The sequence below is a fragment of the Plecotus auritus genome, assembly GCF_963455305.1.
Source record: "Plecotus auritus genome assembly, chromosome: 6".
Classification (NCBI taxonomy): Eukaryota; Metazoa; Chordata; class Mammalia; order Chiroptera; family Vespertilionidae; genus Plecotus; species Plecotus auritus.
Genome location: NC_137773.1, coordinates 152,408,753 through 152,433,755, shown reverse-complemented (window position 1 = coordinate 152,433,755; position 25,003 = coordinate 152,408,753). Strand labels below are relative to the sequence as shown.

General features: G+C 40.9%; 1 protein-coding gene across 4 annotated transcripts in view; it reads left to right on the top strand.

Moving 5' to 3' along the window:
- Positions 1-25,003, top strand: part of NEK11 (NIMA related kinase 11) — a 177,354-nt gene that overhangs the window by 38,704 nt on the left and 113,647 nt on the right. For all 4 annotated transcript variants that reach the window (XM_080672738.1, XM_080672739.1, XM_080672740.1 and 1 more), the window contains 2 exons: positions 4,139-4,304; positions 20,269-20,387. In XM_080672738.1, coding sequence (XP_080528864.1) covers positions 4,139-4,304; positions 20,269-20,387 — 285 coding nt within the window. The remainder of the gene's footprint in view (positions 1-4,138; positions 4,305-20,268; positions 20,388-25,003) is intronic.

The window sequence follows — 25,003 nt, the reverse complement described above, 5'->3', positions numbered from 1 at the left end:
ACTCAGAGCATCTTAAATCAGGAGGGCCTTTGTCATCATTTACCCTAACTTTATAGCATTTGTCTCGATCTGAAGTTTTTAAAAATACAAACACACACTTGTGCATACTTACCTATTTAATATCTGCCTTCCCCAGGAGACACAAGGGCAGGGACCATGAATCCCCAGAGCCCGCTACTCCATAGACACATAGTAGGTACTTACTATATACTAGTACTTGCAATGCTTGATTGTTGATGGTGAAATCACAAGGGAAGGGACTGTGACTAGTTATCTCTAGACTAACTGGGAAGTCTTCTGGTCTCACCAGCTGACCGGCTCTCACTGAGATGGTTGCGGCTGTGTGGAACATCTTTCTGCCACTTTCTGCAGTCCTCACTGGAGATTCGAAAGCTCTTTTAGGCCCACCGGCTTATTTTCCCCTTGAATACTTTTTTCACACCTGCCCCCTTCTGAGCCCCAGAAAATGTGAGGGTCCTGCTATTTTCTTTGGCTGCTTTGGAAAGAGCATAGTTCTTCTGCCCTTAGGCTCCCTTCCCCATCTTGGAGTTCTATTCCTTTCCTACTCTCTGGACCTTGCCTAGAAGTCAGGGACTCTTTTCAAGGGTTCAGCAGTCCCTAACTTTCTTGCCTCCCTTCATCTGGTCCAGAGGGTTTCCTTCTCACTTGGGGGCAGGGAGGACACTCACCCATTGATCAGATGTCCACCATGTCTTTTCTCTTTGGCCTTGGTCTCTCTATTGGAAAATCAACAACTGGGGATTTGATTCCTATTCTCTACAGTTTATGGTGTCATCTTTCCCATATGCTGCTGCTTCAGGGGGGAAAATATGAAAGGATATGAGGAGATTTGGGGAGGAAACAAACTTTGGTAGACATCTCAAAAATATCATCGGTTCTATTTGTATGAAAGGTGGGCCAATCCTCAGGGAATAAAATTAGCTATGGTTGACCCAGATTTTCAAAGTCACTCTCCTGGGTTGTCAGTTCACTGCAGATTCTAGAAATAAAGAATCATGACACTCGGGAGAGAGAACAGAAAGTCTGCAAAAGGAGGCACCTGGCGGGATGACCATTTTTGCTGTTGTCATAAAGTTTCTCCCCAACAGTTGAAGAGTCTGATAAAATAAATACCTGTCATGTCACTTAGGAGTGGGTGACAGGCGGAGAGTCCCTGAGCAGGTGACAAGCTGTCCTTGACTTGGTGAGTTTCCACGCTTTCTTTGTCTGATTGGATCTCATAGTAAGTGATATGCAGCAGGAGCTCCGTCTGTCAGCTCAGGGACAGGATTTTCGGTGAGGAAGGAAGGTGGAGTGTCTCCGTGTCAGCCGGAGATGATTGTATTAGATATCACCTGTCTTAATAGTCCTACCTTCATCTGCTAAGCTGTGGGCTAATGAGATTTTATGCTTTATCATCAGGCTGCCAGGCAAGGCTCAGGTAACTATTTGTAAAATCTCATGCTCTGTTGCACAATACTTGATGTTTGCAAGGAAAAATAAGTATCTTGAAGCTGTTTATAGCCTTTGTTTCTTCACAGCAAGAGAATATTAAAGTTTGTGTAAGGCTTTATATTGTCATGCTTAACCACTGTGACTTTTACAACTACATGTCAGCTGGGGCACCGTGACTTACTGGAAAAGCACCATGAAGATGTCATTGAGCTCTGCCTGCTGCTTCATAGTCTTCAGAAGTTACAAAAAACATAGCTGTGTATGCCATTTCAAGCTCCTTATAGTATACTAACTGTACTATGTATACTGAGATGCCATTCTCAATAACAGGAGGCATTTTTAAAAAATATATATTTTTTTATTTATTTCAGAGAGGAAGGGAGAGAGAAAGAGAGATAGAAACATCAATGATGAGAGAGAATCATGGATCAGCTGCCTCCTGCACACCCCACACTGGAAATCAAGCCCGCAACCTGGGCATGTGCCCCAACTGGGAATTGAACCGTGACCTCCTGGTTCACAGGTTGCCACTCAGTCACTGATCCATGCTGGCCAGGCAACATGAAGTCATTTTTAACCAAATTCTTGATAGAACAGTTTTTCCATAAAATATGTTATCAAGCAAGCATTTCTCTGGGATCTACTTCATTATCAAGTAGAGGCTAATAGGGTGTTCTAAAACTCACAGAATCAATGTGAAAGCACCATTAGGGAAAGGGGACCAAATATTCCAACTTCTTAAATTGCAGTCATAGTTAAATCACGTGTGAATGCCCAGGCAGAGCCTGTGAAGAGCCGTCCTTTCTAGTGTAGTTGGACCACTCACTGTGGAAACAGTGCCTGCTGGGATTGTCTTTTGGGGGGGAGGGTGAATTCAGAATGGGAAGATCATGAAGAACATTCAAAAAGAATATTAGAGCCAAAACCGGTTTGGCTCAGTGGATAGAGCTTCGGCCTGGGGACTGAAGGGTCCCGGGTTTGATTCCGGTCAAGGGCATGTACCTTGGTTGCGGGCACATCCCCAGTGGGGGGTGTGCAGGAGGCAGCTGATCGATGTTTCTCTCTCATCGATGTTTCTAGCTCTCTATCTCTCTCCCTTCCTCTCTGTGAAATATCAATAAAATAAAAAAAAAGAATATTAGATTTTTACATTTTTTAACCAACATTTTAGAATTGTGTTGTCAATTACTTTATTTAACCACATTTTTTTTCAACTTGTCAGGTTTTTTTGGTAAGCATTTGACTTAGTTTTTCTAGCAGAGATAACTTTCACACTCATCCTTCATCAGTTTGTCATATTTTAGTCACAAGTTTACAATAATGAGCACAACTGGCATAAACAAGCTTGAAATAAACACAGTGACTTTGGTAAGCAAACAAGTCTCAACTGAAGGACAGAAATGGGCGTGCCACAGAGCACCTGCTAGCTCCAGGCATCCCTTTGGCAAAGGCAGTCCTCAGCATTTGTTAGGAAGGACTGGAGGATGCGGGTTACTCTGTGAATTGGTTAAAGGGCCTTTAATCAAGAGAGTGTCTATATAAATACATTTTCATTAATATGCGTAGTGATAACCCTTAAAGAACACTGTTTGAAGAATGATTTCTAGTACAGGTCCTACTGAATTTGCCTTAATGAACAGCTACAGCTCACTTATACTCAGTGGAGTATGTCTGCACACGTAATCAGCGTTCTAAAGTGCTTCTACCCAGCAGTATTTACTATAATTGGTTTGTTCATCAGACTTTTTTTTTCTTAGATGGGAAGAGATAATGTTTTGGTCTACTCTTCACTGCGTTATCACAATTTTTAAATTAATAATTTTGAGATTTAATGAGTATTTGTTCCACTTATATATGCTCAAGATCCTCAATACCTCTGTCAATGTCTTTATATATTTTTTTCTCTTCTATGTATGGGTAGCAATAAGGCAGGGATAGTTTAAAAAATAAAATAAACAGATATTGTCCTACTAATAGATTTGGGAAATTTTAGAGCTTAGATTCAGAGAGAAGCATGTGTGTGTGTGTGCATGTGTGTGTTATGTGTATTATACACACACACACACACACACAGAGGCAGAGAGAGACACAGGCAGAAAGAGAAAGTCAGAGAGAGAAAGAGATATAGCAAGAATAAGAGACAGAGACAGAGTGACATATATTTATATTACATTATATTACATTGTATATATTACATGATATTCACATACTCATATGTATATAGAGAGACAGATAGAGACAAAGAGACACCAAGTTAGGGATAGAAATTGAGAAGCAAACAGAAACAGATGAAAACAAATAAGAGAGAAAGCACACAGAGAAAGAGAAAAAGAAACAGAGACACCATGCAAGAGACAAAAAGAAATGGAGCTATCTAGAGAGACAGAGGAAGGGCCACCTCAGTGATGTTGCTCAAGATTAGCTCCCTCTCTGCCCTGTTTTAGCAAAACTGTAGAGCCACAGGTGTGGAGGTCAGAGGTCTTGGGGAAGCCATGTCCCTGGTGAGGACAGAGAGGCAGGCCCAGGCTCCACCTAGAGACACAGTGCCGTAACAGGCAGACCTACGAGTAGTCACAGCCTGTGCATTGATTAGATGGCCCTGCCCCACTGGTTTAGAACTTTGAAATGTATTGTGTGTGTTTTTAGCTCCCACTATATTTAAAAAAATTTTTTTTCGCTGCAGAAAGGTATTGAAGGAAATCTCTGTGGGAGAACTCAATCCAAATGACACTGTGCAGGCCAATTTGGAGGCCCAGCTCCTTTCCAAGCTGGACCACCCAGCCATTGTCAAGTTCCACGCCAGCTTTGTGGAGCAAGATAGTTTCTGCATCATCACGGAGTACTGTGAGGTGAGAGTTTCCTTCTCTTCTCGAAATCTTCATAAAGACCTGTTTTATAGAAAAAGATGTCACTAATCCATGCAAAGCCACTGTGACCCACCTGCTTATGATTTAATCACTTTCTGCCTTTAGCCCCATTCAGTGAAGAAACGAGCTTCTGTGGGAAACAACTGACTCCTACTGCTTGTGACTATTGCTGCTCCCTCTGCCACTGCTTTTGGCGCACTGAGCTTTCCTGGCCCTGCATTTCACTGTCATCAGTACTGTCCAAAGGCACTTTCTGTGATGATGGAACTGTCCCATATTTGTGCTGTTTAGTACAGTCGTCACTCGTCACCCATGACTCTGTAGCACTTGATGAAGTATGGCTAGTGTGACTGAGGAGCTCTGTGTTACATTTAATTTAATTTAAATTTAAATAACCATGTGTAGCTTGTGACTTGAACAGATCGAGATGATTAGCTATAACTCTATTTCCCAGCATCAATTTTTTAATTTTAATCTACCAGAAAAGTTCTAAGAATAACACAATGAACTTCCATATACCCTTTGTTCAGATTTTCCAATTATTATCTTTTTCCCACATTTGGTTTATCATTTTCTTTATTCATTTTGTGCATCTATCTGTTTCTCATGAACCTTTTGAGAGGAAGTTCAGACATGATGTCCCTTTGTCCTAAACACTGCTATGAGTATTTCATAAGAGCAAAGACATTTTCTTACATAACTATAGTACAATGGTCAAAATCAGTGGTTCTCACTCAAAAGTGTGATCCCAGACCACATCAACATCACTTGGGACCTGGTTAGAAATACACATTCTCAGCCTCCACCCCTCCATGCTGAATCAGAAATTCTGGGGATGGGGTCTGGCAATCTGTGTTTTGACAAGCCCACCAGGTGAGTCTGAAGCACACTGACGTTTGAGAAGCGCCCATCTAATCCACAATTCATATTTAAATGTAACCCCATGTGTCCCAAGTATGTCCTTAGACATCTAAGAACGTTTATATAAGAATTATTTTCTTGTGTAGAATCTAATCCAGGTTCATCTGCGTTAATTTTTAAATGCTGGTGGTTTCCAGGGGCTGAGTTGCTCCCTGGGGAGGGGCGTTGCCATAGTGACAGCAGCTGGCAGAGCCTGGGAACAGCTGTGGGGTTTCTGGGGCTTCCAGGGTTTCAATGCTGAGCTGACAGACGATCATTTCCTTCGCTCCTGAGGAGTGACGTGTGTGTATTTCTCATCTTCAGACCCGAATTCGCTCTTAATTAGCACAGCTTGGCATTATCCTCTTTTTATTGAGCTAAAATAGTAATACTGAAAAGGGCAGATGGCCAAACTTGCACTTCAGGAAAATGCTGTATCACCATTGAAATACTTGGTCTTTTTAACTCCAAGTTTCCTCTTCTGTAATTAATTAATTTATTTATAATGTATTTTTATTGGTTTCAGAGAGAGGAGGGGACAGGGAGAATTAGAAACATCAGTGATGAGAGAGTATCATTGATCGGCCTCCTGCACGCCCCTTACTGGGGATCGAACTGTGACCACCTGGTTCATGGTCAACGCTTCACCACTGAACCACACCAGCCGGCCTGTAATTTAATTTAATACATACATAAATGCATTCATGAGACTACTACATCCACTACGCAACCCTTTGGACACATCTTATCAGGTTATGAGTGTGAAAAGCAAACAACGGAACTCTCACAGTTTCTTGTTAAGATCTAACCAAATCTTTGAGCGGGAATAGTTCCAAAACTACTAAAGTGGCAGAATATTTCAAATATTGGTGTCTCTGTTCTCCCCCACTCAGGGGAAATGGATCTACTGGTTGTTCCCTGTCCATCTTCCAGAATGTCACCCCTTCGTCTGTGCTTGGGCCGTTTCCTTTTGAATGCCCTTCCTAGCCCCACACATTCAAATCCTCCCGGGCCCTGCTGAAATGCCACCTCCTCTACAAAGATACCCACAATCTCCTGGCTGGAAATCATTCCCCATTCATTCCCCCTCTCATAGCATTTTCTCTCTTTGGCACTCAGCACTTTATACATAGTATAAGCCATCTCAGTTCTCAATGTATGGGATTCATCTTTTTCTGACTCATTTTTATGCTACATCGTGGACCCACGCAGTGAGCCACAGAGAAATTAGCACTCAGGAAATTTCTTGTTGTTTTTTTTTCCTGACAAATTCTTTACCACTTGTTTCCAGCTGTTTCTCATCTCATTTCTGTCAAAGGCTGATGATAAAGGATAAAATATTTGATCCTTCTACCTGTCATATATGTCAAATGCGTTTTGTCCTACCTTCTGTTGCTGGTACACCTAACAACGTACTACACCAGTGGCCTGTCAGATACTGCCTGAAGGTTTTTCCATTTGGGTTAGGATAATGCATCTCCATAGCTGGATGTCAAATTAGGAGACAAAACGGAGAATAGGTGCGATCACATATCTTTTGGAGAGAGAGAACATATGACTATCGGGGCAAAAAGTGGGAAAGGTTGGACTTGTCTGTTTCATGCTTGGTGATATTAACATAGCTAAACAAAAATGATATCAAGATCATGGTAGTGTTCATCCTTAACTGCACATTGTAGTCACCTGGAGAGCTTTCAAAAATCCCAAGCCCTGAGGCCCACCTCCAGAAAGTCTGATTGGATTGATCTGGGGTAAGGTCCAGACATTAGGATTTTTTAATGCTCTCAGGGTGATTCTAATGTGCAGCTGAGGTTAAGGACTAGAGAGAGAAAAAAAAAAAAAGGAAGAAGGAGAATGGTTAGTATGGGAACAGGAAAACAGAGTCATAAAGGAAAACTGTCACTGGTGTGGAGCACTGAGCAACGTTGGGGCCCAGATCTGAGAGCCGGGAAGTGTGGCCCTGGTGGTGGGTGTGGTTTTATCTCAGGCCACCTTGCTTGGTGCTGTTGTTGATGAAAATTACCCACTTGGTCTCCTGGCTCCCTGAGCAGCCTTCTCATCCCAGTTCAGCTCTCCATATATGTCTCTTCCAACGGGAAAAAAATCCGCAGGCTAAAGCAGCGTGAGCTTCCTGTTGTATCGGCAGTTCTGGTTCTCACTGCATATGAATAAATTGGCATTCTAGGCTGTTTATTGGTTCCTTAAGAGTTTGAAGTTCATCAAGGCCATAGTAACCAGGGGTCTTTCCAAAAGCCATTATTGAACCCTAACTCTGTGTCAGATATAATTCCAGACCTGGTATGGGGCAACAGAGATAATATGATCTTTCTTTAATGAACCTGTCTGTTAGTATAAATAAATCATTTATATCAGTGATTTTCAACCTTTTTTATCTCATGGTACATAAAAGCTAATGACTAAAACTGTGTGACAAAAAATCCTATATAATAAAAGTCCAGAGTCTGAACAGCAGAACGACCAGAATGGCCGGTCGACCAGTCGCTATGATGCGCACTGATCACCAGGGGGCAGACACTCAACACAGGAGCTGCCCCTGGTGGTCAGTGCGCTACCACAGTGGGAGTGCTGCTGGACTGACCGGGATGAGCGGCTGCTCTCACTGCGAACCCCAGGCTGATGGGCAGGAACCTGGGTTGTGATCATTGCCTCCTCACCCAGGCTCCTCCTCCTCGCTCCCTGCAGCCTCCTCCGGAAGCCCGCAGGCCGCACAGCGCCGCGCCGGGCTTGCAGAGCTGACCCTAGAGGCTGGGAGGAGGGTTCATGGCCACCACGGACTGAGGCCTACTCCACCACCTCTCAGTGCTATTGTCCCTGGGTCTGGCCCCTACTGGAGAGGTGAGTGCTCTGGCTCCACAGAAGATGCCGGACCAGGGAGCAGCCGCTCAGAGGGTGGGTCCACAGCTGCTCAGCTGACGGGGATGAGTGGCGCTCCCACAATGGGCCAATCCCCACAGGCAACGCCCCCCACCAGTGCACAAATCCTGTGCAGGGGCCTCTAGCATAGGTATAATTTTGAATCACACTGGAAAGCTATTGTGTTGGCTGTTGTCATTTTTTTACTTGACAATCTAAAGGAAAGGAGGTCAGTGCCCCTGACTGAATAGTAAGGTATTTATTGCATGTTTAAAAATTCTTGGAGCACACCAGTGTACCTCTTGCAGCACACCAATTGAAAATTGCTGATTTATATCAATGGCTAAAATGTAAGGGGGATGGGATAAGTGTAAAAAAAAAAAGGTATGGTAAAGTGCTATGGGAGTAGAGAAAAATGACTTTGGACTGCAAAAACCATGGAAGGGCTGGCATTATATATGGGAAGGATTAGGGGAAGAGATATGGATGAGGCAAGGACATTTCAGTTAAAAGGAATCTATAATAATAAAAGCATAATATGCGAATCAGACCGGACGACCTTCCGGACAAAGCTGGGGCTGCGAGGGCTAAGGCAAGCCGCTGCAGCTGCGAGGGTTGAGCCCCTTGCACTAATTTCTAGTAATGTGATAAAAGGCTCAGAAGTAGAAAAGCCTGGGCCATGATTTAGGAACCTAATACTTCACCTTCAATTGTAATGTGTTTGCAGATAAACACGTTCCCTAAAGTTAACAACTTATTTAACCTAATATTTTGCCAGTTCCCCCCTAGTGTCTTTTGCCTATTCCCAGGATCTAATCTAGGATCCTTACACTGCATTTAATTGTTGTAGCTCCTTAGTCCCCTTCAATCTGTGACAGTTTCCCTTTCCTGCCTTGTTTTTTATGACCTGGACACCTTTGAAGGGTATTGGTAAGTTATTTTGTAGACTGTCTCTCAGTTTGGGTTTATCTGACGTCCTCTCACAATTGGATTGAGGTTGTGTGTTCTGGGCCAGACTGTCACAGGAGTGATGATGTGTCCTTCTCTGTGCGTCACGTGAAAGGGTGCATGTTAGTGTATCTTCTTCCTGGTGATGTCAACTGATGATTTGATTAAGGCTCTGTCTGCTGAATCTCGCCACGTAAAGTTACTATTTTCCTTTTTGTAATGGATCAGTATCTTGGGGAAGATACTTTGAGGGTGTCCATGTTAATATCCTGCTTCTCCTCAAATTTTCCTCCACTGATTTTAGCATCTGGCGTAATGTTTACTGTGATGCTTTCCTAATGGTGATTATGTATTTCCGTCATTCTTTCCAAATTTACGACTTGGGATTCTTCTATAAGGAAGAGCTATCCTTCCATTCCTTCTCCTCCATTTGTGTATTTATTCAAGTATTTATTTATATCAGCATGGACTCATACAAGTTTTTTATTCCATGAGCTATATAACCAATATTATCATTTATTTTATTGCTCAAATTATTCCAGCTTCGGCTGTTGGAGCTTCTTCAGGCTAACCCCTGTATCCTCTAACCATGCCCATATCCTTTTTCAAGGAGAAGTGGATTCTTGCTTATTAATTCTATTTTATAGATGAGGAAATAGGACCCCAGAGAGGTGGAGTGATTTTTCTGACAATCACGTGGCTTGAATGTTGAATTTCACTCAGAGCAGGGGCTTTGGAAAAGCTACACCCTCTTTAAAAATATTTTTATTGATTTCAGAGAGGAAGGGAGAGGGGAAGAGATAGAAACATCAATGATGAGAGAGAATCATTGATCGGTTGCCTCCTGCACACCCCCTACTGGAAGATTGAGCCCACAACCTGGGAATGTGCCCCAACCGGGAATCAAACCATGACCTTCTGGTTCATAGGGCAACACTCAACCACTAAGCCACACCGGCCAGGCAGCTACCCCTTTTTAAATTTTTACTTAGGTTATTTTAATTCCCTTCGTAATACTTAAATAGAGTCAACCGAATAGTCCATTATTCCTATCTTCTCAAGCATGCAATTATTTACTTTTACATAGACAAGAATTAGTTGAGATACATTGTTTTATTATTCATATCAACAGTGTTAACCAAATGTGTTTCAAATGGAGGCCCTAAACTAAACACAAATTTCAACCCAGCCACACTAATCAAGCCTGAAACTTTCAGCTATAAGATGAACAAGGTCTGGGGATCTAATATGCAGTGACCACAGTTAATCACATTATACTGTACACCTGAAATTTGTTACAAGAGCAGATCTCAAGTACTCTTACCTCAGAAAAAGGTAACTATGTGAGGTATTGAATGTGTCAGTCAACTTGACTGGGGTAGCCGTCTCACAGTGCACACGTACACATTGTACACGAAAGCTGTACCTTGGCTTATTCTCATTTATATTCTGTATTTTTATTTTTATTTACATGATATATATAAACACAGAAACCGGTATATGCCCTAGCATGTTTGGCTCAGTGGATAGAGCATCGGCCTGCAGACTGAAGGGTCCCAGGTTTGATTCTGGGGAAGGGCACATGCCTGGGTTGCGGGCTTGATTCCCACTGGGGACATGCAGAAGGCAGCCGATCAATGATTCTCTTTCATCATTGATGTTTCTATCTCTCTCTCCCTCTCCCTTCTTCTCTGAAATCAATAAAAAAAAATTAAAAAAAGAAACCTGTATACAGTTTGCACACACATTTTAACATAATGTCATTATTATTTTCTCTCAGTAGGAGACTAGTAGCATCACACTGACTTCTGTTCAAATCTTGGTCCATGTCCTTGGGCAAGTTATTTCATTCTTGACATTTTCCTGACCTCAAGATAATGTAACAACATATTCTGTTAGGTTTTTATAGTGATTTGAAATAATGGCTGTCGAAAAAGTGGCCATCAGTGCTTTGCACCTGATAAACATCAGTAATGGAAGTGGTTAGTTCCTTATTTCATTGCTACTCCCTTCTCCCCTTTCCCGTTATCTTTAGTAGGCAAGCTAATTTTTACCCCTTTGAGTTTTTTATTTGCAGCCTTTACTGTAGAGATTCATGCCAGAAGGAGGGAAGCAGGCAAATTTTTGAACACTAATGGGTCTGATGGCAACTTTTAGGCAAGTACTTGCCAAGGATCTGTTTGTATTGTAAAAAAGAACATTTGAAATTTCTCTTATGCTTCTTGTTTATGTAAAGCTGTTTAAATATACCAAGTAAGTGGGTTGAGTTTTACAATCTTGAAACTCTAGTGGGTGTCGGTAGACACTTGCAAGTGAACTTGGCAGTAACATGTAGCCACCAGACTAATTAGCTCTCAGAAAGTTCTTCCAGCGTCTTGCTTGATGTGTATTGGGTCTACAATTAGAGACAAACCTTTTTCTGTCTTTCAAAGCCATTGCTATAGTCCTGAAGCTCTGTCTGGGGCCTCCAGCACCCAGAATTGGTTGTTTATGGATGAGAGACATGCAGGATATTTATCTTGTGATGTTGATTAGTAGCCATCTGTCTTAGTCTGTTCAAGCATCTATTGCAAAATACAATAGATTCAGTGGCTTATAAACAACAGAAATCTGTTTCCCACAGTTCTGGAGGCTGGAAGTCTGAGATCAAGTTGCTGGCAGATTCAGGGTCTGGTGAAGGCCCAATTCCTGGCCTGTAGATGGTCATCTTGCTGTGTCCTCACATGGTGGGAGCGGGGAGGGAGCTGTGGGGTTCCTTTTATAAAGACACAATTCCATTCATAAGAGCTCCACTCCCATGATCTAATAACCTCCCAAAGGCCCCACATCCTAATATTACCACACAAGGGTTAGGGGCTCAACATATATATTTTGGGGGACACAAACACCATCCTTCCTGCTGTGAGTGGTAGCCGTCACATGTCAGGCTGTCTTCAGTGGTTTGCTTTGCTGGAATCGCTGCTGATTGAGGGACCTAACCTTTACCTTCAGAGAGGTGTGGCCCATCAGGCCCTCTGGTTTTCCCTGGCAGCTCCATCTTGGAGTGGGTAGGCCTCCTTGACTTTGCTCTATGTCAACTCTATGGGTCTAAAGTTTATTCAGTAGGGCAGACTGTAAATAATGTGTCTCACATTTTTATACACATAAATCAATCTGTTTGTGATTTTTATAAGTACCAAAGTTAAAGTCATTTTATTCCATTTATTTTCTTTGCTTAAACTATGAAATAGTTTAACCTTTTGTCAAAAATGTTAAAAAAATAAGGCCACTGATTTTTACTTAAAATTGCTAATGAAAAAATTGAAAAGCAAACAAGTTTCATTTAAAAGAAAGGAACTAGGCACTCTGGGATGGAGGTCTCCAGGCTGCGCCAGAGGTGGGAGAGAGAGAACTACATAACCAGACACCCGGAGAAGAGAGATCATGGGGAGACAAAGAAACAGCCCACATATGAAAGAAAAGCAGGCATCACCAGAAAAGGAAGTAAACGAAATGGAGGCAAGCAACCTGTCAGAGAAAGAATTCAGAGAAATGGTCATAAGGTGGATGAAAAGAATGGAAGACAAATTCGACAATATGTGTAAGAACCAAGAGGAAATGAAGAAGAACCAAGAAGAAATGAAAAATGACATTGCTGCTGTAAAGAACTCAATAGAAAGCATCAAGAGTAGACTAGAAGAAGCAGAGGACCACATCACTGAGCTAGAAGACAAGGTAGGAAAAAATACCCAAGTAGAGCAGCTTCTAGAAAAAAAAAATTAAAAAGCAGGAGGAGAGCCTAAGAGAACTTTGGGACAACATGAAACAAAGCAACATCCACATAATGGGGGTTCCAGAAGGAGAGGAAACTGAGCAAGGAATAGAAAACCTGTTTGAAGAAATAATGACAGAAATCTTCCCTGATATAGGGAAAAAAACCCCACACAAATCCAAGAAGCTCACAGAGTCCCAAGCAAAATGAACCCCAAACTGACACCAAGGCACATTATAATTAAATTGGTAAACACCAATGACAAAGTAAGAATCTTAAAAGTGGCCAGATAGAGACAGAAAGTTACCTATAAAGGATCCCCCATCAGACTAGCAACTGATTTCTCAACAGAAACACATCAGGCCAGAAGGGAATGGAATGAAATATACAAAGTCATACAAAGGAAGAGTCTGAATCCAAGAATACTGTACCCAGCAAGGCTATCAATCAAAATTGAAGGTGAAATCAGGAGCTTCACAGACAATAAAGGACTAAGGGAATTTATTACCACCAAACCAGCAATGCAAGAAATGCTAAAAGGTCTGCTGTAAAAAAAAAAAAAGAAATAGAAAGCGAAGAAGGAACACAGGGGTAAAGAATAAGAATGGTGACAAATAAGTACCTATCAATAATAACTTTAAGTGTAAATGGATTAAATGCCCCAATCAAAAGACATAGGGTAACAGATTGGATAAGAAAACACAACCCATATATCTGCTGTCTACAAGAAACCCACCTCAGAAAAAAAGATGCACACAGACTGAGGGTGAAGGGATGGAAAAAGGTTTTTCAGGTGAATGGAAATGAAAAGAAAGCTGGGGTAGCAATACTTATATCTGACAAATTAGACATCATCTCAATGGGCAAAAACCAAAACCATATCCCCTAAGAACAGGAACAAGATAGGGATGCCCACTCTCACCACTCCTGTTTGACATAGTAATGGAAGTACTAGCCATTGCAATTAGACAAGAAGAAGAAATAAAAGGCATCCAAATTGGAAAAGAAGAAGTAAAGCTGTCCTTATTTGCAGATGACATGATACTGTACATAGAAAACCCGAAAGACTCCATCAAAAACTATTAGACTTAATAAATGAATTCGGCAATGTAGCAGGATACAAAATTAACACCAAGAAATCTATGGCATTTCTATACACCAATAGTGAACTTACAGAAAGAGAGACTAAAAAAGCAATCCCATTTGCCATTGCACCAAAAAAATTAAGATACCTAGGAATAAACTTAACTAAGGAGGTAAAAGACTTATACACGGAAAACTACACGACACTGAAAAAAGAGATAGAGGAAGACGTAAACAGATGGAAGAACATACCATGTTCATGGATTGGTAGAATCAACATCATTAAAAAGTCCCTACTACCCAAAGCAATCTATAGATTCAAGGCACTCCCCATTAAAATACCAACGGCATATTTCACAGACCTAGAAAGAACTCTCCAAAAATTTACCTGGAATAAAAAAAGACCCCAAATAGCCACAGCAATCCTGAGAAAGAAGAACAAAGTAGGTGGGATCTCAATACCAGATTTCAAGCTGTATTACAAAGCCACTGTTCTCAAAACAGCCTGGTACTGGCACAAGAACAGACATATAGACCAATGGAATAGAATAGAGAACCCAGATATCGACCCAAACCACTATGCTCAATTAATATTTGACAAAGGAGGCATGAACATACAATGGAATCAAGACAGTCTCTTCAATAAATGGTGTTGGGAAAATTGGACAGATACATGCAAAAAAATGAAACTAGACCACCAACTTACACCTTACACAAAAATAAACTCAAAGTGGATACAGGAGTTAAACATAAGATGGGGAACCATAAAAATACTAGAGGAATCCACAGGCAGAGAAATCTCAGACATATGCCGAAGCAATTTCTTCACCGATACCGCTCCTAGGACAATGGAAGCTAAAGAGAAAATAAACAAATGGGACTACATCAAAATAAAAAGCTTTTGCACAGCAAAAGAAACCATCAACAAAAGAGCATTATATGGCTTGATGTTCCCCCCGCTTTTTATGCACTCAATTACAGTGAACTTCCAAACTTCTAAGGAAATGTTTTCTGGTTCTACAATATAATGACAGAGGATCTTCTTGCCATGCCCCCTCTACCTTCACTTATTGGTGTTTTCCTAAATGTAATGTCACAGGCTTTTTAAAAGTGTCATCATAAAATGATTTTTATTCAGTCCTGACTTTCCCAAGTACATTTTTTTAACTTTGGAATTTTTTAAATTATTGGATAAAGTGTTTTTATGCGTGGGTGAAACATTAAGTATGTGGCCCATTTGTATTATTATCTAGCAGCGTTTTCTTTAAGTATGGTCCATGGACCACCTGTTCCAGAGTAACTTAGGATGCTTGCTAAAAAAATACATATTCCTTGCTCCTCTTTGGATTTACTTAGAGTCTCTGTTGGTGTGGCCTACAGATATGCATTTTAAACAAGCCACTTGGATGATTCTTATGCATGCTAAATTTTGAAGTCCATTGAAAGGATGAATTAGAAGCTAATTTAAAGGACATGTACAGTGTGAGGGAACATTTTAAGATGTCAACCAAATGAATTAATAAGGGGCAGCTTTTTCATTTTAAAACGAATAATTTTTCAAGCTCCTTCTAGCCCTAAAACTATGAGATTATTTTGTCCTTTGTATACGCTCTGAACATTGCAGTTTCGTTGTATTCAAGCTTCTGAGAAGGCTCTACTTTGGCCTTTTAAACTGATTGAAAGGACTTCTGTTGGTGACTTAAAATTATTTTTTTAAAATCAAATCCTTTGAGGATTTAGAAATTTTTAATGGCGATCAGAGATGGAGTTTAGAGACTGTATTTGAATTGTTTTTCATGTCTTCAAGGTCTGGGCATTTCAGAGTCAATCTGATATTGCCTAACTGGGAAGGGAATAGGGAGGAGATACCATTAATCCATCAAATGGTACATTTTGATTTACAGCTTTTCAAAACCTTAGAAGTTAACATCAAGGTTTTATTGCAACTTTCAAGGGGTAATATTAGTGAAGAAAATTATTTTTTTCTCAGTAATATTGTCTTAGGACGACATTATCAAATTAAAGTTAGTATTCTTTTCATTAAAGTTGTTATAGCAATAAAAGAATTAACTATTTTCCAAAGGCAAATTAAGGAAACATAATGTGCAGATATTATAATAAGAATTTCTCAAACTGAGGTATGACATTTTATCAAAAACATTTGATTTTCACTTGGAAGATGACTCAGAGAAAGAAAGTAATTAGTGCTTTTCATATTGCTGAGTTGAAATCAGACTGCTTCACAAGAAATTATATTTCTTTGTTATATAAGAACATAATTTGTTGTGTCTTAATCTGTGAGTGACTTGATTACCTTAATTAAATCCTAAGAAAATAATCTACAGAGTGTTTATTAAAGAACAAAGTAAATACAAAACAAATAGTTTTTCTTGGAGATAAACTTGCAAAGTGAAAATTGTAGGGTAACCTGAGGAGGATAAGACCCAGCTTTCTGATTGATTTGATCTTTTGGCGTTCTTCTCATTTGAACACATCCTTGCTTAATACTAAGAATTAGCCTGTTCCTTCTTTATATGGTTCTACCCAGAGAGCAAGGGAGAGAATGTGTATCTCCCTTTGACGATGCACTTAGAGACTTACTATTAAAGGCCCGATTTTCTTAATAGTCTAAGTATATATGTATATTTAGTCACAGGAAATTATACACACATTTAATGTCAATTCAGGAAGCAGACAAGCGACTTGTACTCACTACTTGCATAAGGAGGTGACTGTCATTACTAACAATAAATGTCACTCAGGAAGCGTGCTCTGCCAGCGCAAAGGCCGTTTTCACAGGAACGGCTGTGCTTTGTCTGACCTCCCTAAAGTAAGAAACATTAGGTTGAAGCAGGAAGCTTCACTGATATTTCTTTAAGGCAAGCTTTTCTTTTTCTTTTTCCTTTTTCTTTTTATTTCTTCTTCCTTCTCTCCCTTCTTTCTTTCCTTCCTCCCTTCCTTTCTTCCTGTCTGACACTCCTCATCTGAAGCTATTCAGGAAGGAGACAGCAACATGTAGATAAAATTATCTTTCTGCCACTGGATATATTTTATTACATTCAGAGAATCTAAATGGGATACTGAAAGGAGATATTTTGTTTTATTTTTTTCTTTTAAAAATATATTTTTATTGTTTTCAGAGAGGAAGGGAGAGGAAGAGTGCTATAGAAACATCAGTGATGAGAGAGAATCATTGATCAACTGCCTCCTGCACGCCCCACAGTGGGAATCAAGCCCACAGCCTGGACATGTGCCGTGACCTGGAATCGAACAGGGACCTTCTGGTTCATAGGTCGACGCTCAACCACTGAGCCACTCCAGCCAGGCGTGTGTGTATGTGTATGTGTGTGTGTGTGTGTGTGTGTGTGTGTGTGTGTGTGTGTGTGTGTGTGTGAGAGAGAGAGAGAGAGAGAGAGAGAGAGAGAGAGAGAGGAGAGAAAGAAAGGTTTGCTAGAATCCCTGGGATAGAAAAGGGAAATTGGGATTGGAAAATACGTACATTTGTATCTTGCCTTTCTTCTGAAGAGTTTTTGTGATTACTTCCCGGGATGTTATAATAATCTATTGTCAAAATTGTTTTATTCAATTTATAGAAACATTATGACAGTACAGCTTGTGTGATCTAACTTTGATAAATTCTAGGGTTAAAAAGAGAGGTGATACAAAGACAGGCTTGGAGAATGAGAAGGAAATAATGGTCTTTTTGACAAGGAGTCAAATATTTGATTCACTGTATTTGTGAATTCCAGCAAGCTTTGATCACCTTGCCCAGAAAAATTCAGCAGGAAACTGAATTTGCACAAGGGTGCAAGGTGAAGATTTGATATGCCATTTCGACTTTTCGTGCCTTGTGCAAAGGAGAGAATATGCTAGGCAAACATTTGCATATTGCACTAAAAGGATATAAAAAATACATTACAAATCACCGATTCTGTTGACTTCATGTTGTTTGATTGGAAGTAATTTCCTCTTGATTGTTTAATTGCCTACAAATGCTCTTCCTTTGCACCTAACAGCTCTGTCAGGAATAGTCTGTGCATAGCTTAATGTCTGGCTCTTATGCTCCTAATGGGTGTGACATATACCTCTCCTCTCTTCATGGGGCCTGTGTTGTTGACCTCCCCCAAAGACAAAACACAATTGCATTTAACCCATCCTTTTCTTAAGAGAAACAGTTCTTGAATTGTCTCTAATATGTTGGTGTTTTAAGGTAAAAGGGGTGAGGTATAGGGGTTTCCTAAGAGAAACACATTTCGTGTTTTCATTTCTGTGGTGGATGAAATACATTAAGATCAGCATAATCAGAACGGGTCTTACTTCATTCTCTGCCGGGCAATTTTAGATGTTTGTTATTTGTGATCACGATTCATTTGGGCACCAAGTATTATCCTTTGTGAGTGGTAAGACAGACTGACTAAATGATGTGTCATGTGTCTGGACCCCACGTAAATCAACGTTGCTGTATTGCTGAGAGTTTTGCTCTAGTTAAATAGAGAAAAGGAGAGCTAAGTCATTCCAAGGTCCAGGTCAGTCTGGGCATGCCCAAGTGAAAAGAATCTATACTCCAGCAGCCGGCACTATATGCCCAATGTAAGCACCAATTTACTTTCACCAAAACATCGTTATATTAATATCGTTAGTTTGAGTTTTTGCTGGCTTTATATTCTTAACTAGAGGCCCGGTGCACGAAATTCGTGCATGGGGGTGTGTGTGTCCCTCAGCCCAGCCTGCACCTTCTCCAATCTGGGACCCCTCGAGGGATGTCTGACTGCCCATTTAGGCCCGATCCCACTGGGCCTCACAATCCAGGACTGCTGGCTCCCAACTGCTCGCCTGCATACCTTCCTGATTGCTCCTAACTGCTTCTGCCTGCCAGCCTGATCACCCCCTAACCCAGGGGTGGGCAAACTTTTTGACTTGAGGGCCACAATGGGCTCTTAAACTGGACCGGAGGGCCGGAACAAAAGCATGGATGGAGTGTTTGTGTGAACTAATATAAATTCAAAGTAAAGGAGCGGAGGGGAGAGCAAGAGAACCCTCCGCTCTTTCGACTCCGCGGGCCGGATAGAACAGCCGAACGGGCCGGATTCGGCCCGTGGGCCGTAGTTTGCCCACAGCTGCCCTAACCACTCCCCTGCCAGCCTGATTGATGCCTAACTGCTCCCCTGCCAGCCAGGTCACCCCTAACTGCCCTCCCCTGCCAGCCTGGTCACCCCTAACTGCCCTCCCCTGCAGGCCTGGGTCCCTCCTAACTGCCTTTCCCTGCAGGCTTGATTGCCCCCAACTGCCCTCCCTTGCAGGCCTGGTCCCTCCCAACTGCCCTTCCCTGCTGGCCTGATTGCCCACAACTGCCCTCCCTTTAAGGCCTGGTCCCTCCCAACTGCCCTCCCCTGCTGGCCATCTTGTGGTGGCCATCTTGTGTCCACATGGGGGCAGGATCTTTGACCACATGGGGGCAGCCATCTTGTGTGTTGGAGTGATGGTCAATCTGCATATTACTCTTTTATTAGCTAGGATAGAGGCCTGGTGCACGGGTGGGGGCCAGCTGGTTTGCCCTGAAGGGTGTCCCGGATCAGGGTGGAGGTTCCCTTGGGGCGTGGGGCGGCCTGGGTGAGGGGCCTGTGGTGGTTTGCAGACCGGCCATACCCCCTGGTGACCCAAGCGGAGGCCCTGGTATCTGGGGTTTATTTATCTTCTACAATTGAAACTTTGTAGCCTTGAGTGGAGGCCTAGGCCGGCAAGGGCAGGCAGAAAGCTTGGCTTCCTCCATTGCCAGGGAAACCCAAGCCTCCCTCCTGCTCTCTGTGGCTGTAGCCATCTTGGTTGGGTTTATTTGCATATTCTCTCTGATTGGCTGGTGGGCGTGGCTGGTGGGCGTGGCTTGTGGGTGTAGTGGAGTGAGGGTTAATTTTCATATTGCTCTTTTATTAGATAGGATTTGTATACATGTTAGGGTTCTATAGTTATGTAAAACTCTAAGCATAAGTAAAGTTATTCCTAGTTTTGTGTGGGTACATATAGATACACAATGTTATGAAATGCATTAAAAATAAATTTTAAGGTAATATTGAGGTAATGTAATAAAAACAAAAAACCTTTAGAATGGTTTTGTCCTTGAGCGATGTCAAAGATAAATACAGCCATACATTTACTTAGAGCAATGAAAACAGTTTAATTAGTAACTACACAGGGGCGAGAGCTGAGCTCCATTCTGAAATGTGCAGTGGTGACTTGACGAAGCAAACCTTGGTCAGTGATAGTTACACAGTTACTGCGTGCCCTCAGTTTCTTATAATAACAGCGACTGCTGTGTACTAACTATATTTGAGAGAGTTTGATTTTGAAATACTAACTGAAAAAAATATGATAAATCATGCTGTTTGGTTTCAGGGCCGAGATCTGGACTGTAAAATTCAGGAGTATAAAAAAGCTGGAAAAACCTTCTCAGAAGGTCAAATAATAGAATGGTTTATCCAGCTGCTGCTGGGAGTTGACTACATGCATGAAAGGTATGTTCGTTTGTTACTAAGGGACAGGGCTTTTTAAAACAGTCATGTCTGTTTTAAATGAAATCTTGGGGGGTAGAACTGAAAGAAAGCAAGACCAAAAGGTAAATGACGATAGTTAAACATCTATAATATACTTTTCCATGAGAAAACTGTTGAATGATTGTGTCTAGACGATTTACTTGAAAAGCATTTTTTTAGTTGTTCTAGAAATCAAGTTGGCCTTGAATACAAGACAGAAAATTATATTAAACACATTTCTGATATCTGATCATATCCTGTGAATTACAAGTGATTTCCAGATACCTATAGCATGCTATGAATTTATTATATCTGCAGCAGCTTGAGCTGGAAATGCCCTAAGATGCTATAAATGCATTGCATGGTCGCCTTGGAATGTGTCTGTGCACATTTAGCGGAGTTTACTTCTCAAGGCAAACTAAGTAATTGAGGCAAAAGATATTGTTTGGTATTCAGACCAAAAGTCAGTTTGATGTGAAGTACCTGATGAAGAAGGTCAAGGTATGTTTTATGAGTTCAGTTGTCTGTAATTTGTATTTACAATCTCTGTTTCAAAAATGTATTTTAAAACTTTAAATAAGTTGTAAATGTTAAAATGTTTTACTTGAAAAGATGTACATACATAGACAAATAAAAGTAGATATTATGAGGTGTCTCTGTTAGCTTTCAGCTTAGGAGTGGGCAGAACATGTGGTAACACTCTTATTGAACAAAAGTAGAAATTTATAGGGTACACCGAGGTCTGCCTATCCACGGATATCAGATAGTTCAAATGTGTCATCTGTGGTTTCTGATCTCATAAAAGGTAATTGGACAATTCTGTGCTTTGCCGTGACCCTTCTGAAACACATGCTCCAATACAGATAGCCACTGACTTATTGAAAGCCCCTTGAAATCTTTTGATTGATGTAGAACTATCCAAAGAGATAATAATAAAGGAATATAAAATAATCTTTTAATAAACTACTCAAAGCTGCTGAATGTACATACATATAGTTGATATTGTAGATTTATTTTCTTTATTATTCCATGGCATATTTATTGGCTTATACATAAGGAAAACAACACATATAAGGATGCTAACTTTGGTATTTTGTGTGCAAAATATAAAACTGAAATCTGGTACCCTGGCCGGTGTGGCCCAGGGGTTCAATTCCTGGTCAAGGGCACGTACTTGGGTTGCAGGTTCAATCCCAGGCCCAGGTTGGGGCACATTTGGGAGGTAACCAATCAATGTGTCTCTCTTCCATTGATGTTTCTTTCTTTCTTTCTCTCTTCCTCTTTCTCCCTCCCCAAAACTCTCTCTAAAAATCGATGGAAAAAACATTTTTGGGAGAGGATTAACAAAAACAAAACAAAATAACCCAAAAAAATCCTGAAATCTGGTTTATTTAGGAACCCAAATATTTTGATATATTTGGTTCTACTTAGTACTAGTTAAAATAAAGGAGTTTAAAATAATCCTTAAGAGAAAGGACTTAATTTTTTTCAAATCCTTCAACATTCCAAGAAAGTCATTAAATGGAGCTTAAATATTTGGGTATTTGTGAATCTGAAATACCATCCTTTGATTCAGATTACAAATGATGGTGCTTCTTATTCATTATGTTATTATGACCAATGGTAAAGTTTTTATATATAAATAAGAAATTTTCAATTTTTATTTATTAAATAATGATACATTAAAAGTAAGGCCTAACTTCAAATTGCTGTTAGTAAACTAGCAGAGATAAAACATGGACCCAAATAACTATAAACTGTGTATCATTGTGCTACACAGGATTGGGAATCTCTACCATGTATGTGATTATGGTCCTAGATAAGCTACTTAACCTCTCTGAGCCTTTGTTTCCTCAACTATAAAATAGGGATAATAATGGGATCCTCTCTGCTTGCTTATAGGGCTTTAGGGAATATGCATTGAGATATTATACATTTGAAAGTTTTCAAACTGTTAAGCCCCATTTAATATTGTTGTTTGTGGTTGTAATTCAATATAGAAATGAGGGCATAGCAACCAGAAAGGCTAAGAAAGAACCTCTTGACAGTAACAAGTGTTGGCAAGGATATGGAGCTACTGGAACTCTCTTACATGGCTGCTAGGGTGTAAATTGGTATAGCCACTTTGGAAAAATGTTTAATAATAACTCCAAAGCTAAACATTCAAATATCTTGTGACCCAGTAATTCTGTTGCTCAGAAAGAAAATGAGTACCTGTGTCCAACAAAAGACATGTACAAAAATGTGCATAGAAAGCTTATTTGTGATAGCCCAAACACTAAGAAATGTCCATTTACAGTAAATGGTTAAATAACTTTTGGTATTTTCAAACAATGGAATTTCACTGTGGAATCAAAACAGAATACACAACCCTGGCTGGGTAGCTCAGTTGGTTAGAGTGTTGTCCCAATATGCCAAGGTTGCAGGTTTGATCTCTGGTCAAGACACATATAAGAATCAACCAATGAATGCATAAGTAAGTAGAACAACAAATCAATGTTCTCTTTCTCTCTCCTTTTCTCTCTCTCTAAAATCAATAAATTAAAAATCTTTTTAAAGTTGATGTAATTCTAAAAGGAACAAGAAAAACAGAATACACAATTGATAAAAATCTGAGAGACATGATGTTGGGTGAAAGCAGCAGATGCAAAATAGTGTATAACATATGACTCTGTTTGCAGACCAGAAACTCCCCTTATTCTCAGGCCTTTAGACTCAGGATGAATTACACCACCCACTTTCTTGGGTCTCCAACTTGCCAATCTCGAAACTTCTCAGCCTCTATAATTGTGTGAGCCAGTTCCTCATGATAAATCTGTCTCTGTCTCTATCTCTGTCTCTGTCTCTATCTCTATGTCTATCTCTATCTCTCTCTGTCTATCTCTTATAGGTCTCTTTCTTCGGAGACCCCTATTACAGTGTAGCAGCAGAGCAGATAAAGAAGATCCTAGAAAAACTAAGAGTGATGTTATAGAAGAAATGTAGATATTTTTTCTGACTCCTTTGGAGAATTCCTGTACTTACTATAATTTGATTTATTTATATATTAATAATATTCTAAATCCGTACACTCATAAATAATAATGTTAAAACGGTGAATATTCACAGTTCATTAAAAGCTATCTTGAGAATGTAACACAAACTCCTTCCTCCCCATGGACTTGAACCTCTGGTGCACAGACAGCTCTAAGTTTTCTTAAAGGTGTTTATGTCCTGGGGCTCATTACTGACTCCCCCAGGATTCCTAGGCTAGTCCAGTATTTGAGGGACTCTGGAACCTCGGATAAAGCTAGAACCCTATGCTCTCTGAAAGTGCAGTCCTATAATAGCCTTTTTCCTCTTTGGCCCAATCAGTTGTCTAATCTGAAACATCATCTTTTCTGGATGCCACAGCAGAATTGGGCAAAAGGGAAATAGTTGGGGACAGAGACAATGTCTTGTTCATCTTTTTTTTTTTTTTGCCCCCCAGTGCTAACACAGAAACCACAAAACAAAGCAAACAATCCTCCCCCACAAATAATTTCTGTTGAAGGGGAAGTTCAGTTAGCCTAGATTTTTAAAAAATGGACAGAACAGCCTCTATGCAGAAAGCCCATTTTCTGGTGACACTGAGGCCTTACTGATTTGGGTGCTTTCACAGGGGAGGAGAAACCAGGACAAAGACATTTTCCGGAGGTGACTGCCTCATCACTAGCATCCCACACATTCCCAGCCAGTCCTGTGTTGGAATGGCTAAATATTCCCTCAGAGGTGGCATGAGGAATTTATTTTTAATGTAGTGAGAATCCCAGGGAAAAGACCTACTTGTGAATCCAGGTCAGGAAATATGTCAGAAGATGGAGGTGTGCTACCTTAGGTTTGAAGATGGAAAAGCAAAGGAAGTTGTGGTGTCGTGTTACTGGAGATTCCTGCTTTTTTTCTTTTCTTTATTGATTAAGGTAGTACATATGTGTCCTTATCCCCCCTTTGCCCCCCACACCCCCCTCATGCCCTCACCCCCCCTCATGCCCTCACCCCCCTGTTGTCTGTGTCCATTGGTTAGGCTTATATGCATGCATACAAGTCCTTTGGCCGATCTCTCTTCCTCACCCCCACCCTCCCCTACCTTCCCTCTGAGGTTTGACAGTCTGATCGATGCTCCTCTGTCTCTGAATGTGTTTTTGTTCATCAGTTTATGTTGTTCATTATATTCCACAAATGAGTGAGATCATGTGATATTTATCTTTCTCTGAGATTCCTGCTTTTGCCTGGTACCCACTTCTTGAGGATGTTCTCAGGACACTTTTTCACGGAGACTCCACCTCAGTGCCAGGCATAGGCAACTCCTGCTGTGTTGGCAATAGCTACGTTGGAGGAGGACCCGACTCTACCCCTGACTTACAACACAGAGGGCTCCTCATGGGCATGGGAGCCACAACAACACTGAGGAAGCCGGACAGGTGCCTCAGCTAGGATGAAGGCCAAGTGGCAGAGACCAGCCACGGCAGCTACCCGAGCCATGCATCACCAAGGAGTCCTTGCTTGTGCCAGCATCTTTGGCAAGGAGAGTTTGAGATCCACCCTGAGACCCTACAACCTAAAGGACAGACTTTTAGGGA